Source organism: Larus michahellis, chromosome 2 (genome assembly GCF_964199755.1).
Source record: "Larus michahellis chromosome 2, bLarMic1.1, whole genome shotgun sequence".
Lineage (NCBI taxonomy): Eukaryota > Metazoa > Chordata > Aves > Charadriiformes > Laridae > Larus > Larus michahellis.
In genome coordinates this window covers 26,978,895-26,997,236 of record NC_133897.1, presented here as the reverse complement: position 1 = coordinate 26,997,236, position 18,342 = coordinate 26,978,895, and the positions used below count along the sequence as shown (strand labels likewise).

The following is an 18,342-nucleotide window of genomic DNA, read 5'->3' as shown; positions in this document are numbered from 1 at the left end:
ATTTTTTAACTAAATCCATTTCATTTATATACCAAAAGAAATTTCAGACCATACTTAAACCAGTATCAATATTAGCAGTGCAGAGATTAACAAGAGCCATAGCTGGACAAAACCTCATTATCGGTATATTTATAGTAGTTTTAAATAGGAAGCATATTTAAATCAGTAGCATCTAAAGACTGTGCTTGCTCACTATTGTAAAGAGTTAAGTCCCTTCATCACTGTCATCATAGAGTCCCTTCTTCACTGTTATTTTGATTACATCATACAAAACATCCAAATTAAAAAACCACATGAATGACAAACAACGTTTCTGTATCACAAATACAAGGAGTGGGGGCGCTTTTACTTCCAACTGAAGTGGTGATGCTCAGTGTTTATTGTTTGGGATTTTTATTTTGTTTGTTTACTACAATGTTTATTATTATAACAGCGTAAAAGCAGCATACGGACAGTGAATAATATGTACTACAGCTGAGGGGTCACATTATTGCCCTGTAGTGAAGTCAACACGACTGAACACATGTTCATATCTCCAGCTATTTCCTGTTCACAGTCTAAAACATTAATCTAAACTGCAGGTGGACTTGCTGCAGTTTATAAAGTACAGTTGGCTTTGCTATGAAATATTGGATTGCGAAACAGAGGATAAGCGATTCGGCTACAGTTGAGTACTGTTCAGAGGGGAGAAGGACCCTCCAGCAGAAGGAGGGAGTGTGTGGTGCATGAGGACAGATGGGAGGGAGGAGGAGCGGAAGTGCTTTAAAGTGCTGAAGCCTTTTTGCTGAGTGGCCCTGAGTCAGAAACCCAACTCTCTGTCTCTCAGTGGTCCAGTTGAAAACCAGGATAGTACTTCTCTCTCAAGTATGGTGAGTATACTGGATGTACAGTATATATTAAAAGGGCACACCCTTCTTGCATTGTAATAATAGGGAAGTATAAACTTAGAATAGAGCGGCTCCATAAGGTCCTATTGGGAATACCTACACACTCTTCATACAGAAGATGATACAAAGATGCGAGAAAGAACATTACAGCAGCTTGGCTTTACTTTCCCAGAAGTAAAACCCCCTCCTCCACTTTGCTTTTTTCCTTCATAAAGGAAGCTCAAAATTCACCTCAATAATAAAAGTAGTGTCCTAAAAGGGATCTGATGGAACTTAGAGAGCACTAATTCAGTCCCAAACAGGAACTACAGAAAGTCTACAAAAAGGAGGAGATGGCCTCTAAATGCTCCAACTATTCCTCTTTCTCCTGAAAACAAATATAGAATAAATAGGCCTTCATCCACTTGGTATGTCCAAAACAGAATGGACAAAGTCCAAGAAGAATGCTAGGAATGATCCAGTCTAAATTACTAAAGAGTCTTGACATAGATCATAGAGCTCAACCTTCACAGGCACTGACAGATTAGAGGAATGATTTTGATCTACGTGCAATTCTGGTAGAGCCTTAGTCACAGATTCAGAACTATCAGATTCAGACTATCTTTATGGAAATAAAATATTGAAAGATGCTGCCATCAGGAACTGAAATGCAACAGAAATGATAGTCCTTAAAAGTTACCATGAATAGAAGACAACGCAGAAAAACAAAATTCCCAACAGGCCATGAGACTGAACCCCACAAAGTAGACATGAATATTTTCAGAAAGCAATTTACAATAATCTAAAATAAGAGAGGAGAATTTTGAGAGCAGTCCAGAACAGTCCATAAAATCATGAGAAATACCTGTTTTATGACACAGTAAAGATTAATCTCGACTTCCATAAACTCTTAAAAGTAAGAAAACAATAAAAATACCCAGAAGACTTACACTACCTCATGAATCAAAAAGTGAAAAAAAATCCATGTATAGCATAAGACCAGCATAAGTTAATAAGATATTAATAAACCTCATGGAATGCCTTTAAGTTCATAGTAGTTGTCTAAGATTTCTTCCTCCTTTCAAATCTTACCTGGAACATAGTTATTAATTTCAATTGACACTAACATTATCTGTAACAGCCTTGTTAAATAACTGCGGAAGAAAACAGAAGTCCTGTTATTTTTCCAATTTACCCCTAGAAATTATTTTTTTAAAATTATTTTGGCTGCTAAAAATAAATCAAGACTGTAAAGCACTGACAGTACTGTGATACAGGGTAAGTTTAAAAAATTAATTCCATAACTTGCCATTTTTCCATAATCTATAACTGACTCAATTGCAAGATCTTCCTAGAATTAATTTTTCTTTCTGAATACACTGCATTTGAAAGGACTATCAGTATGACTAACCTTTCTCTGTTTTAGAGAGGCTTGGGGTTATTAGTTATCTTATGCTCCCTCTACTGTCACTATAAGAAATGGCCCCCAAACCCTTTAAGAAGCTTCTCTGAAAGATCAATTTAGGATTCAATATAATACTTCAAGGAATGAAAAAGGTATAAAGTACAATTCTGTGGAGTGCAAAATCCTTGTGCAAGCCAGAGAAGAGCATCTGTCTTCTACTTCTTTCTAAGGCAGATGCCTTAGAAAAGAAATCCTTCCTGCACCATCCATGGTATTAATTACTATACAAGCCATTGATGATACTCTTAGGAAATTTCTTCATAATGTTTTCAAGGGTTTTATATTTAGGTGTAAAAAAAGAACTAATTTCCATTTTTGCATAGTTCTTAGCAATATTTGTTCATAAACTCTGCTGCTTGGCTGAATCCAAAAAATCTACCTGAAGGCTCCTGTTTACGCTTTGTAATGTGATGTGAAGGGCAGTAATCTACTACCAGTGTGACAGAAGCACCATATTTACTTTTCACATTTTGAAAACAACTCATGAAGTGACTGATGGGCTATAATCTATAAAATAAGTCATCTATAAAATCTATATCATCTATATATAGAGAGAGATTATACAGATAAAATCTATATAATCTATATAGACCCACGTAATCTATAAAATACGTGGGGGAAAGTTCCCCACGATTCATAAATGACTTAACGAAGGACTTAGGATACTACTTCTATTTATCTTGTTAGGTGAATGATCTTCAGGATGGCTTACTGTTTTGCTATTATTTTACTGAAGAAAAATGAGTCATCTATTGCGTTGGTTTGTGTTTTTTTATATAAAACGTCTCATTTAATAAGGATAATACTAGAATGTCTCTATTACATGAACTGTAATACATTATAAGATTTAAATACATAATTTTGTTGTTACATCAAGTAAAAGCTATTAAATTAGTTTTGTTGCATATTAGAAACAAGTGATTTATACAATAATATCTACATCATGATATGCCGTGAAACTAAGCCTTTGTCACAACAGACACTGAATAGGACGAGAGATAAAAATCAGAAAGCCACGATGAAATAGAATTCCTAAATTTCCTACACAGACCTCTATTCCACTGAGCATTAACAAAATCCAGGTACTTACCAGATCAATCAGACTCTCCTGGATTCTGTTCAGTGTGGTGCGTAATCTGCTGCTACTGAGGCCTAGTCCTGTTGATTCAAACTGGAAGAAATACATTACATTTAAGTTGGGAAACGAAAACCCATTGGTTTAAACTTTACAGCAAAACTTCAGTTTGTAAACACCAGCTACAACTTACATTAATGTTTTAGCACATGATCACAACCATACAAACTGAAAAGAAAATCGGCACAGGTCACAGCACTCGACACTGCACTGGTGTGAAGGATGACCCAAGTACCTTTCATGAAGATGACAGCGTACCCTTCATACCAATAAATAAACAGTACCCTTTATTGTTATATTACTGTATTTGGGTGCAGGACCCTAAATTTTCTCATTTGGGCGATAAGCCCAGAATGGTGCACCACGATGCCCCCACTGAGACTTGCGTGCACACCACACCCAAGCCAAATGGTCGTGACTTCTCTCTCAAGCTATAAAATTTCTTGTAATTCCTTATTAAATATCTAACTTGCATATGTAAAATTATATCCATTGATCATTATAAAACAGTGATTATTACTTAATGCTTAAAAAGATCTACCTGAGAAATGTGCCATCTTCATGTTCATGGCTTAGAGGTATTATGGGGCAGATGTTCAGCTGGGAGAAATCAATATAGCTACACTGATTTCCTGGTAAATGCAATGAATTATACCAGCTGAGGGTCTGAACTGACATGCATAATTAATGTAGCTACTTATGTTCTACTTCCAGTTAAAAAAAACAAAGAATAAACAAACACAACAAAGGAAGTAGAAATGGGACAGGTAAGAAACACACATTTACATCAAGAATCTGGAAGTATCTGAATACAGTTCTGGTATGTGATTTGCACCAAAAGGCAATTTACTCAACAATATTTAGGGCACTGTTCTACACTGTATTATTAGACTTCCTTTCAATGCACTAAATCAGGGAAGGAAGTGTTCAAGTTCATGTCATCCCATCCACTCCTTTTAAACACAAAAAGGCATAATTTAGGTCCCCATTTACTGCATCTAATGTTTCTGACTTAAGATGTTCATCTGCTCCAATCCTCCTAAATACTCAGTGAAAATTTACAACTGAGGTGAATTCCCATGGGAAGTACACTCCGCTGCAATCTAGAACCTGATGTAGGAAACATAAATCACTATCCTAGTGTTGACATTTGATAAAAAGAAGTGTTCATGCCTTTGTTTTTCCACAAGTGAAGTCAGCTTTTTACCAAAATAATTTATATTTTTCTTCACATTTTTACCATAGAAAATATCAGTTCTGAATTGCATTTGATTTTGCAGGTATATGGGTGAAAAAGAACAAACAGAAAAAATACTCTGCTTAAAGGAAAAAAAAATATTAAAAAATGTATTTGCAAGTTTCAGCCATTAAATTTAAGAAATTTGCACCTGCACCATCAAAACTACACATCACACAATCTGCCACTAATTCTTTTTCTTTCTGCCTTTCAATTACTAACTTCCAGTAGTTATCTGTAACTTTTGCTTACTTATTCTATAATGATATATGTCTTTCTAAAAAAAAGGGCAATTTCTTATTTGAAACATATCTGAGTGAAAAGGAATGCAAAAACATACTTAAATTTCTGTAAAACATTACCTATCAAGAACTCCAGATTTACCAGGCAACCAGTTACAGCCTTAAGTCAGAACTGTGCAGCCATATGTATGAGGGGGGAAAAAACACAATGAACAAACAAACAAAAAAAAACCCAAAAAATTGTTGCTCAGCATTTTTCCCACAAGGACAGAACCTCATGACTTCACACAGAACGTGTCACTCAGCAGTATAACTGCTTTGCTTCATGGAAGCTATTTCTCTCTGCAAAATGGTAGATACTTAAATTCCACAAACTGATGACCTAGTAAGGTTAGTAAGCAGAGCATTAGACAATTTACAGAACAATTTTACTCATCACCAATTCTACATCACCTCTTACAGTTAAAAAAAAAATAAATAAAATGAAGTGTTTTCCATAAGAATGGCCATAGGTTTACAAACTATTATGTCTTGTCAAAAAAATTAAAACTCATCTCAAATCTATTCTGCGAAAGACTATTCTATGGCATGTTCATGAATGTCTCACACTTTAGTGAACAGATATTTAATATAGGTAATTCCTTTTAATTTCATGTTACGTTGCTCCATAATTTGAGATAAGGAGGAAAAGTAGTCTTAACTTGCATCCCACAAATTAAAAAGGTTTTGAAAGAGCGATTCTGGTTAAAACAGTGTGTAACTTTTGTCAGTGAAGAAAGCCAAATACTGACTACAGAGGGTAATCATTCTAAAGTGGTCTGGAAAGAGCAATGACTTAGCATCATGACCGGACATAGAACTCAACACGTATATTTTAAATCCTTGTTTTTAACTGAACTGGCAATGAACTCTGTAAAATTAATCATTCTCCTTATGCGTGTACTAACATATACAACATAGGCATAATACTCACAAAGAATTTCAACCACTCAAGGAAGTTCTATTACCAGCATACTTTTAAGAATCCCATTTGATGCTATTTCATAAATAAAAATGAAACAGGAACACTCTCAGTGGTCTAAATCACATACCATCACCCACTAAACACTATGGGGAGTGAGGACATTTAAGCAGCATTACAAGAGGGTTTATTACATTTATAGACCCTTTGTAAGCATTATGTTTCCCATGGAAAATCATCTGTCAAAACAAAAATTAGGCACACTACAAAAACATCAAATTTTACTACCCATCTGCTATAATGTTTACCTGCCTAGCACTGTGCTGTTCTCTGTTAGAAGTAGAGAGTGATGAACTCAGTATGAGCTTTAAAAACACAAAATGGGAGGTGCAAAAAAATAAAAATAAATGCAACAGAATGTGAATACCAGAGCAGCTGACTAAGCCAATGGAGATCAATTATCTTAACAAAAAAAAAACAAAAAACAAAAACAAAATCCAAAACAAAAAATACCCATCTTCTAAACACAAACAAATTGCAAATACATTTGTCCTGCCAAAGAGAACAGCTCAAAACCATTTAGAACCATATGTTGAGTCTGAAAATCCATTACAGTTTGCCAACAGATGATGATGAATTTGGAACCCACGATATTATTACTTGCGGAGTAATTTAGGGGCCAAGAGAGGAGAAAATTGCTTTTACATGCAGCTTTTCATAGATGCTTTAAGACAATTCTGTTGAAAGTTGATCTATGTTATGTACAGACATTGACAACAAGCATTTATTTCAACTACAAGATCACTCAAAAAAACCCTGTTTTCATTAATTCGATTAGTTTGACAGAAGAATACTAGATCTGAAAGAGAGTATTTCAAACCTCTTAAACCTTAGTTACTATTTAACTTTCATGTCCCCCTCATCCTTTTCTTTTCGTTATTCTTATCTAAGTTAGAGAAATACATATAGGAAATCAAATCAACTCAGTCTCCAGGCTCCAAACCACCACCCTCCTTCTGCAGACTGCTCCTTTGCTCCCCACTTTCTGCCACTACTTTTAGGTATTTCATGTTGTCTTTCCTTCCTTTCAAAATACTGCTGGAAATAGAGTACAAAATCTATTCAAAACATAATAGGATTCATGTCCCGGTGATAATAATGCTTCCAGTGCTTATTCGCCTGATCTAATCAGCCTTTTCTTACTTCTGCATTCAAATCCATGCAGGTGCCGCTAATTTTTCTGGGCATTAGATATTAGGTAGTATTTTAAGTAAAGAGATCTCCTCTGTATTCTCATTCTGTGTGTATAGTGATACTTGAATGAACAATGTTTCTACCTACCGTGTCATTTCGGCCAAAAAATGTATAGACTGCATACAGATAGTAATCGAAGAGCTGGGACATGAAGTGGATCACATCAAATGCAATTGGTTTCAGAATATTCATCATCTGCATATATTTCCCTTAAAAATTAAATACAGAAGATCAGTTTGTTTAACGTAAGTGCTACAAAGACAGCACTGAGTTTGACAAACTCAAAACCAGCTTTACGAAGTTTATTAATTAGCCTTGAATATTGATTAAGGACAATTTACAACATTTTAGAGATTGGGATGTTTAAAAACAAAGCTAAATATGATGACTAAGACACCACAAATGCCTAAAGACTTCTCCAAATGTGGATGTTAATCCACATCAAAATGCCTTGGTCTTCTGGTACCAAATTCAAAACATACAGCTTTCTGGATCCTCTACAAGTTTCAGCTTCGTTTAATCGAAAAAATAATCATCCCTTAAAGTAGTCTCTAACAAATGATATATAAAGCCACTGAAGATTTTACGCATTGGTTTGTGTTTAAATATGCACATGTGGATCTTTTTCAAGCAACAGAAAAGCACAGTATAAAAAGGATATGCCCAAGATTGGATTTCATCCAACAACTCCAGGAACGATGTGTTTCACATCAGCAACATAGCATTTCCTGCTCTCCTTCCTTTTTATCCTTGAGTAAAAAACCCAAGATGCATGTTTGAAATGTTTCTAGAGGGACAGACTACAGAAAAGAAGGATGCCGGGTCCCTGGCACATGCAGGGAGAAGAATAACTCCTTATCTTCCCTCCTGTTGTCTGTTGTTGTGTGTTTGACTTGGGAAAATAAAAATTTTTAAAAACCTCAGGACCTTCATCTATGTTAGCCGAGTCAAATTGATCATACAATTTGGACTCAGAAAGAATTTTTTCCATACAGGTATAGTTCACAGGGCCTACAGTTTTAGTTATTTTCTTTTCCGGCATCAGGCGTGGTTCTTTTCACAGAACCATACAAGAAGCGTAATGAAAACCTCGATATTGTGGATACCTTACATTTCTGGCTGGCTAGCTCAAAAATGACATACTGCTTGCCCTATTAGCATCTTAAAAATATAAAGAATATATAATAAGCTCTGGGTTATTATAGTTTTTTTGAACCAAAACATAAATGCAGTCCACCCAGCATGTAGGATATAGCAGATCATTTAACAAATTGTCATATTCCAGCCATGTTTTGATGTGACAGATTGGAAAAAATTACATGAGGGTGCTAAAATATTTTCTTTTTCCTGTAGTCAGCAACACTGTTTTTCAAGTTAATGCTGAGCCCAGCAAAGTAATTACTAATTGATACAGAAAATGTTTGTCATGCAGAGAAAATGAGTAACAAAATAAAAAAAATGAGCTGTTAGTGTCAGGGGGGGTTATTTGAATTTTTTTTAAGCAATACTTGTGTAGGTCAGTAAAGATAACAATAATTTGGCAAATACATGATACAGTAGATACATGGTAAAATGATATAGCGGTATGGTAAGAATCAAGCAATAATCTGACATTGCTGCTTTCCAGGTTTCTATCTAGCTTAGACTCCCTGGTTGAATGAATACTATGCATCTGTTATCCCAGTTTGCTAACACAGGCAAGCATATATTTTGTTATTTTTGGAGATTTGACACAGGTTGCAATGCTTAATATTTGGCAGTTTAGCCCAATTGTTAATTCTGTGCTTAATTATCAATGTTTTGATCTACACCATTATGAACAAGCGGCAAAGCAGACTTAAAAAAATTTCTATTTGTCTTCCAAGAGGGAAAACCAAATGCAGTTAGATCTAGCACAGCCCAATGTGGAAATTTTTGGATGTTTGGGAAAGGATGGTACCCTAATCAAAGCAGCTGTCCCCTCCACATGTGCTATCGGAATATTTTGTATTGCCACAGGCTGATTTTTTCTGCTTACTCTGTGATAAACACATTTTTAAACTCGCCTGCAACACATACAATATATGAGGGTGATGTGTCACATTCTGGACAGTCAGATTTCCAAATATCTGTGCAGTTGGCATGAATATTCAAGGTAATCTCACAGGCAGTATCTTATGCTTTTCCAAAGGGCTACACACTGTACACTGCCCAAGTATTGTCCCTATAAAAATCTTCTGATGCCAAGAACATTTCTCTATTACTACATCACTCAGCATCTTGACACAACAAGTGTTCCAAGAACATTTCCTCCTAGTTGCTCTCTCTAACGGGATGCCAACTTTTAACTTCTATACATTCTTATCTAGTTGCACTAAAGTTCTTATTTTGGTTGAAAAGGGGTGTATGAGAACATTTCCAAACAGCACTAACAGGCCAAACCCATGCCGTGCTAGAAACTCTCAGGAACACTCGAAAACACCACTTAGAGATTCGACAACTCAAAGTAGCTTGACTTCCTAGAGGCTCTCTGTTAATAGCTAAAACTGCTGAACATTTGCCAGGTTTTTTTTGAAGTATTATTTCCATCACTTCTTTTGTCCTTAAAGACAGTAAGTAGAGAGTACTCTCTATCACACTAATCTATATGAAACTGATCACTAAAATCAAAAAGGTAAATAAATACACAATCTCCTGAATAATACGTATTTGAGTTTTTGTATATCTATGGCCACTAGTAAAATCATTTCCTAGGGAGCCTCACAATCCCAAACACGCAGCTTCCTACGACATACATTAGGAGCTAAAATGCCAGTTTGAAGCAAAAAGTGAAAAGCCCATTGTAATTATATCAGTTTGAAAGACTGTATGATTTGGGATTTTTATGCCCCATAAGGTTCTATGCTATGTGACCAATCGCTTATTTCAGCTACGAGATACCTGCTGTGAAATTTGTCATCACCACTATTATTTTCTTAGAAGTTAATGGGTTTCAAACCAAGAAAAAGCGAAGAGTTTCTTCCCAAAAACTATTCACAACAAAAGCAAAAGTGAGGCACAAAAAGGCATTAAAAAAAACCCAACCTGAGAAATAGTTTAATGGGTATTTCTTAAGTCAGAATGACATTAATTAAAATAAGAAAACACCCAAGGAATATATACAATGGCATAGTCATTAATTATTCTTGTTGATGTATAGAACCTAGGTCAAAATATTCCATACAAATTTAACACAGGTTCATTCTTCCTTTATATTTTAAGTTAACATTCAATGGCTTGATAGGAAAAAATTAGCCTTATAAATATATCTAATGGTTAATTTATACTGGAAACAGAGAAATAATTACCTGGGTTACAAACTTGAGGGAAAACCAGATAAATTGAACCGTTCACTTGAAATTCAAGTTAAACAAAGTTTTAGCAGCTCTCACTTCAGTTATACATAGCAACTCAGTTATGTAGTTTATATTTATTAAGCTACACTTTGTTTTATTCATCTAGCCTCCATACAAAGCATAGAGCACATAGAAATAGTTCAAAATGGGTTATGAGCAGTTATACCCATTCAGTGAGTACTACTACTTACATACATCCCTTCCTAAAAAGTGAAGCAACAATTTCTTTTACTTGATTGGGCAATTTAAATCTGCATCTCCAACCCACTCCAGACTTCCCTTTTTAAACCTACTTTCCTTTATGATTTGTTTTTCGACAAGGTCAGGGAGGTGATCTAGGTCTTCCAAAAGTGCTGATGCAACATACAAGAGGCAGGAATATCAGTGACAAAATATAGTAGGGACAAAAACTGCGTAAGTACTCACATTATTGCTACCAAAACAAGTGTGTCTTAAAATAGAGCCTTATTTTCGAGGAATAGAACTAAGAGAGTATAGGCTTTCTATAGGTAGGGCATGCCTACTGTGTCCCCTGTACTGCATTAGCCCCCAGCTTATTTTTTGTGGTGCCACATCGCTGGTCTTGCATATGCAATCCACTTTGTCCAACTTCTTTATCTAAAAAACAGACCCTTAGCCCATACTGTATGCTTAGATCTCCTGTGCAGAGCACAGGAGCAGCTTCAGAAGAAAAGTGCTAAGATATCTATGCAATGACAGGCAGGCAAAGACATCCAGGATAGTCAACAAACTCTATCATCTTCTGGAGTTACCTACTGTTCTCCATTGATAATGAAGGAATCCTAGACAACCACCTCAGTTATGCTCCTTGAAATTAGTGTTCAGTGCCATGGCATTTTCCTAGCCAAAAATCTGAGACAGTGCGAGACAAACTGAAGCCTTCCATGGCCTTAGCAGAGACTACTGTTAAACGACAGGCATGCTCCAGAGCATTCCTGTCTGCATGGGGATAATCCAGGGGACTGGATCAAACCTGCATCTCCTACAACCTCGTATCACACCCAGCCAAATCTGCTCGGCAACAACATGTTTATCTTCACGTTTTATAGGGATGATTCAAAAGACAAGAGGGGAGACAAAAAGGGAAAAAAAACCTAATAAATCAGTCGGGCTAAGCAGTGGTATCTTATTTGTTTCTTGTTTCTGTAGCCATTAACCCTTTGATAAAGAAATGTCTCATGTCCCTGGGGACCTTGTCTGAAGAAGTGAATGACATATGTGTATACACTAAGGCCAAAAGTCACGACAAAAGATGAAGGCATTTTCAACTTCTGTGGCACAGGCGTAACATGCAGTTTACGCATAACAGTATGCAAAAAAACCCTGTTTCAGTTATGATACCAAATGGTAGGTATTCCTCAAAAAAGGTACAAATTAAGGTGAAAGTGAGGTGGGGTCATTGCATATTAGAAAATGAGAAACAGCAAAGAAACTAGAAGGGAAGAATGACTAGGACAAGGACAAAGGGGAAAACCAGACCTATTTACTCAGGAAGTTTCATTAAGAGCTAGAAGTACCAAAAGTCTTTCCAAAATTAAATTTTCCAAAGACGGTAAAAATCAGTAGTTTTCCAATTACAAAAGACCAACAAAAGCAAACCAAACCAGGGGGACGTGACAGGACAGAAACTGTAGACAGCCCCAAAGCAAGAATGAATAGTTTGCCTTGGTTTTCACTGACAACAGTGACACTGAGAGTAAGAAAAACGAGGAGAAGGGGAACAGGATGAGTAATAGAACTGAACTGGCCAGTTTCAGGCACACTGAGAATGGGCTGGAACAGACCTTAAAACAGTCAAGCTACAAGAGCAAAGGAATCAGTACATAACGAAAAATGTCCGTGAAATCACCAGTCTGGTAATCAGTGTAATAAGCTGTATGGGCAATAAGCAGTCAAGGCATGGGTTGTACGGCTACAATTGAAAAAGAGCAAATAAAAACGTAATCAAGAGGAGGGAAAACAGTCGTTCAACTATTGATCTACTGCTTTAATTTGTAGGATGCAGGACTTCAGATCAAGTTTTGAAGAAAGTATGGAAGTGACAGAAGCAGAAAGATGAAGGCAATTAAGATTTACTCAAAGTATTAATTTAACAACATTGCACAGTAAACAAGTGAAGCCAGAGTTTTTTAAAAGAGTAAGGGTTTAATAAAAGAGAAGACAGAATGGGGCGTGTTGAAAAGGGAAGTATCTGGAAAAGCTACTAGTGGAGTTCCCAGCAACTGGCCTCTTCTTTAATATTGTCATTAATGACTTTGGCACAAAAATAGGAGTGTGATAATGGAAAAAAATAAGAAGGCACCATCAAAACAGAAAAGGATTTACATAATATACAGGAGGAACTGGAGGACCTTGATGACTGCTGTAATAAAAATTGGATGAAATTCAATAGTACAAAATGTAAAGCCATGCATTTGAGGACCAATTAATTAAAAACATACATCTTTCTATAAACTATCAGCTCATCCCTTGGAAAAAAACTGGGCAAGTGAAGGACCTGCTGGCTGTACAAGCTCATTACAGAGGGACTGAACTGCCAGTACAAGGAAGCTGTGAGAAATCTGACAAGGTGCAAAAGGGAGGCAACTTGTGACCAGGACGCTGCGATACAACAGTGACACAACACAGTGAGATCTCATCCAAAGCATTGCACATGATTTTGATAAGTCTATAACAACAGCAGAAAAAGAACTGGTAAAGAAAGTAGGGGACTTAAGCTTCTGGTGGGTAAATACAAAGGATATGAAAAAGCTTGGCACATTTAGTTTAGCAAATCAAGGACTGAGAAGAAACAGGATTTGCTTTCTGTAAAAATATCAGGGCAGCGTGCATCAAAGAACAAAATGATCTGTTAAACCTCAACGTTTATTTTGGCATAAGATCAAGTGGGCAGAAAATAGGTGGATAATTCTTTTTTTTTTTTTTTTTTTAACCATGAAGTTGATAAGGCTTCTAGAATAGAATTCCTAATAGATAGAGTGGTGGAAACAAAACAGAAATATTATTAAGCTGGAGCTCAAAACTAGCATATTTACAGGCAGTACTAAATGACATGTCTTCCTGTAGAGCAGGCTGCAGGAAATCCCTTTCCAATTCCATGTTCCAAATAATGCTATTATCAGTCATTACAGAAACACTATAAAACACCCCCAGTAGCAGAAATTTTGAAAATTAAATGTCATTCCAAAAGGGGGGGGGGGGGGGGGGGGGGGAGAAGCATATGTATGAGCTTTGCAAATAATGTTTAAGTTTGGGGTTATGGCCAGAATCCACAAATATAAAGATTCCTTACGTAGAACTGGAAAACTAGAACTACAGCTCCACCTGCTCTGACACTGTGTTAGGGCAGGGGGGCAACGGCAGAGGCTGGGGGAAGACCGAATGATTTACATGAAAGTGCCACGTGTGATTTCTAGATTCAATCTTAACTTTTCTTAGAGCAAACCTTTATTCTAGAAGGTAGCAAACAAATCTCTCCAACCTAACTCACAGATCAATAGCAGAAAAGTTATAACAAAATAATCTCAATTCTTATTTCAGGTCTATATTGTAGATGTTCCAAGAGAAAAAAAAAATGTCAAAAATGGTTGAGAAAATTAATTTCTGATTTATATGCTGCCCTCTCAGACAGCAAAAGGTAATTTTGTAACTATACTACTTCAAAATGAAGCATTTCATCCACCAAGACACATTAGCAACATAAAACAATCTATTTCCTTTCTATCTTCACTGGTTTTACGCATTCAATATTTTAGACAATTAATCCACCATTATTAGTTAAAATCGATACAATATATATAAAAATATATGCATGCAGATTAATTTTCAAAGTAAAAACAACTCCCAAGATATAACCAAACTTGTCTACTTAATTAAAAATACTTTCGTTTACGGCTTAATTTCTATTTTATTAACATTTTCAAAGAGTGGAAATAGAGCCCAACTAGGTATATTTTTAAAAGCCTTAACATTCATTTAACGTATTTGCCATCAATAGGTTTCCATTAAAATAAAAAACATATATAAAAACCTACAATTGTTCTACATACCAACAAGCCTTATTACATTCAGTGTAGTGTTTGTTAGGATAGGTGCATTCACTTTATTGAGGTTATAATCTGATCTCTTTCTGCTCCTCAGAGTTTCTCGAGAAACACTTTAAAGAAAAAACAAAATACACCAAATGTGACTGTCTGTTATATTCAAGAACATAAAAATTAAATTTAGTAAAAAATAAATCTCCCCCCCCACCCTTCTTTCACATGACAGTACGTCTTCCAGCACAGTATTTTATTTATACCAAAGCATAACTGGGTTAGGGTTCTAACATTTAAAGAGAGAAGCCTGGCCTAATTTACACAAAATTGCGCTAGAGAAAGGAGTTTCTCAATTGTAGTCCAAGGCTTGAGTTCTTCAGGCCTCTGTCTGGCCTCAGAAATCATTTTAACCACTCTGACTCAAATTCATAGTTTATGAAGTAAAGAAAATCAAACCAATGCAAGTCACAACAAAACAGGGGTAGATTAGTAAATTTTAAATTAATTTTTTCATAAATTGTAGTCCTATGAGAAGCAGGGAGTTAGACTGGATGATCTTGATGGATCCTTTCCAAGTCGAGATATTCTACGATTCTGTAAGATAAACCTTTTGCCAGCTGCCACACCTCGAAACGATACTCTTACAAAAATTCAGAAAGCTTCAATTTCACAGCACAAAGCTATAGATAGTCACTGTGGTTTGTTCCAATTAAGTAATTTTTATCAATATCTCCATCACTTCTTTGAAATTAATCATGCTAACAATATTTTATCCTAAAGGCTTATTTTGTAAAACAACATTTTTCTGCTTTGACCCAAGCGATGGCTTTCTAGTTCTCCTGCTCTGTCATCTACATACAAATAGTGTTAGTCTGCTTCACAAAGTCTGAATGGACGTCTAAGTAGTACAGTGTCCTAGACAGAAAACTGTATTTCAGATCCTTTTAAAGGCTACACAGTTGGCTTTTGTTTATATGAATATATATAAATAAAATATTTATATATATATTCATCAAAATATAATATGTATATCCATTTATATATGTCTGTGTGTGTGTTCGTGTGTGTGCATGTATATATTCTTAAAGAAAGAGAGAATTTAAAATTCCAAATTACTGCCTTCAAGCTACGGAATAATTTTTTTTTGATCTGTAATAGTTTACTTTCGTTCTGCAAAAGCAGAAGCCCAAGCCTCAAGCCATTAGTCTGTGAACAACTGCTTTTGACACAGCAGAAAGTATACGTATGCACACAGCAGTTGCAGAGGAACCTTCAGTTAACATCTAACACTTGCTGATCAGTTTTCCCGCTACCTGTTCAGAGAGTCTTTATACTCCTTCAAACTCCTGCTTTCCCAAGTTTCTTTCTGCAATAATGATGAGCAGTTAAATGTTCCTCCCCCTTCCAGAGATCTAATTGCTGAGCCTTTCTAAACATGCAGGTAGCACAAAGATCATTTGATTACTATTCCATTGTTGTAGAGCGTAGATTGAACGGAAAATGAAGTAATTAGAGTACTGAGATGAGAAGCGTGTAAATGAGACCAAGGACTCACACTGTCTACTTACCTTTTCACAGGGGCATCTCCCGTCTGCTCATCCACATAATCCCTTTTCAACTCTTCGGGAACATCACTGTCACTATCATACTCTTGATATGCGCTTTTTTCTTGCTCGTCTGATTCATACTGTTAAAAGCAATATTAAAAAAAAAATAATTTGACCGCCATTATTTTCATTATAATATTGTCACTCATTTAACTTAGCATTTTGGTCACTTCTTGGCTTTTACCTCAATCAGAATACATATAACTTTGCTGGCTGAAAGGCTGCTGACAATGTTCATTAAAAATGAAGCAGTCAAATTATACAAAGCCATTTGTAAGTGCATTTCTAAACAACCTTCTATTCTCAGATGTTGATTAAGAGTAAATATTTGCATCATCCTATTTCTCCCAGCTGATAATTTTTTTTTGCCTTCTTCTTGCTGTATCAAGTACCCACATATCTGAGCTTTTATTATTTGCTTTACAATCTGAAAAAACAGTAATAAAACCTCAAAATGTAGCCATACGGTGGCAATAAACCAAAAAAAACCTGGCACCACACACAACCCTTAATGATTAATGCAAGAAGGACTAAACTATTGCTTCACAAAAATACATGTTTATTTTGTTCACATTTATTTTTAAAAAACCCAATACCATAAAAACAACTTGCTGTTTTTTGCAAAATTGATTTTAGTACACTCCAAAAGACACTTCCACTAGAGAGCCTTTCAATCACTTAACCTGTTAGAAACCAATGGGATTTTGACTAAGCACAAACACTTCAAGAAAACAATAAGCAGTCAAATGCTACTACAAAACTATAAGTATTTCTCATGGCTACTATTACCATGTAATTTTTTTTCTCACTAATTTTTCTGCACTTATTTTCTTCAACTGTATGCTGTTCTATCTACATTAACACCAAGAAAAGTATTGAATTGAACTTCAAAGATCACATGAGAATTATTTTCAAGGATAGAAGCTTTGAGCCTAACAAGTGATATCTAAAAAAATGAGCAACACGGCTACAGCATATATAACACAACATAGGATTTTCATGATATTATTATTGCTAGAGTATGATTTATGTGGAGAAATACTATTCACAATCACAAATAATAAATGCTTTTTACAATTATGAAGCCACACAAACACATTAAAAGTGTACAACTGGGATTTTTTTCTCCCTCATGAACATTTCTGACAAAGGAAAGCTATAATGAAAGCAGCTCAGTTTATTTCAAAAATGAGCCGAGTTCAGGCCTGATTAAAGACAAAGAGAGTCATAGTTTAACTAACTTGGCTGGAACAGTATTAGCATGGAGAATTACCACCTCTTATTATGCATTAATATATAATAAATGACGTGCTCATTCAATTAAAATCCAGTGATAGTAAAATGATAAATTGAGTACAATTGTTAACTACAATTCATATTGATATACGAGGATGATCAGAAGGCCGGAGCACCTCTCCTATGAGGACAGACTAAGGGAGTTGGGGTTGCTCAGTCTGGAGAAAAGAAGGCTCCGAGGAGACCTTATAGTGGCCTACCAGTATCTTAAGGGGGCCTACAGGAAAGCTGGTGAGAGACTTTTTAGGATGTCAGGTAATGGCAGCACTAGAAGGAACGGATTAAAACTAGAGATGGGACGATTCAGACTGGATGTTAGGAGGAAGTTCTTCAACATGAGGGTGGTGAGACACTGGAACAGGTTGCCCAGGGAAGTTGTGGAAGCCCCATCCCTGGAAGTTTTTAAGGCCAGGCTGGATGGGGCTTTGAGCAACCTGGTCTAGTGGGAGGTGTCCCTGCCCATGGCAGGGGGGTTGGAACTAGATGATCTTTAAGGTCCCTTCCAACCCTAATGATTCTATGATTGTATGATTCTATGATATACGATTCTGACAGTTGACATATTAACTGTCTTAACATCAAAGATTAAAAGAATTTTGAGAAATATTTTTTTTTACATGAAAAAATACTTTATTAAGTCTCCTCAACCTAATGCTATTAATGAGCTGGAAAAGTTATTTAATGAGATAAAAATATCTGCATTTTAAAGTATGCAGTAAGTCACTCACAACTATTAAATAATGACCTCAACCTGAAGAGACCTTATAAATCCATTTGAATATGCACAGTCTGTAGTAAAATTTTAAAGTGCTAAAAGGAATTCAGATCTCTTGTAGCAATAATCAGT

At 35.7% G+C, this 18,342-nt stretch overlaps 1 protein-coding gene across 1 annotated transcript in view; it reads right to left on the bottom strand.

Moving 5' to 3' along the window:
* The window catches only part of VPS50 (VPS50 subunit of EARP/GARPII complex), an 89,886-nt gene that overhangs the window by 18,368 nt on the left and 53,176 nt on the right, over positions 1-18,342 (bottom strand). The window contains exons 19-22 of the mRNA XM_074574681.1: positions 16,161-16,279; positions 14,605-14,711; positions 7,248-7,369; positions 3,422-3,502 (exon numbers count right to left, since the gene is read on the bottom strand). Coding sequence (XP_074430782.1) covers positions 3,422-3,502; positions 7,248-7,369; positions 14,605-14,711; positions 16,161-16,279 — 429 coding nt within the window. The remainder of the gene's footprint in view (positions 1-3,421; positions 3,503-7,247; positions 7,370-14,604; positions 14,712-16,160; positions 16,280-18,342) is intronic.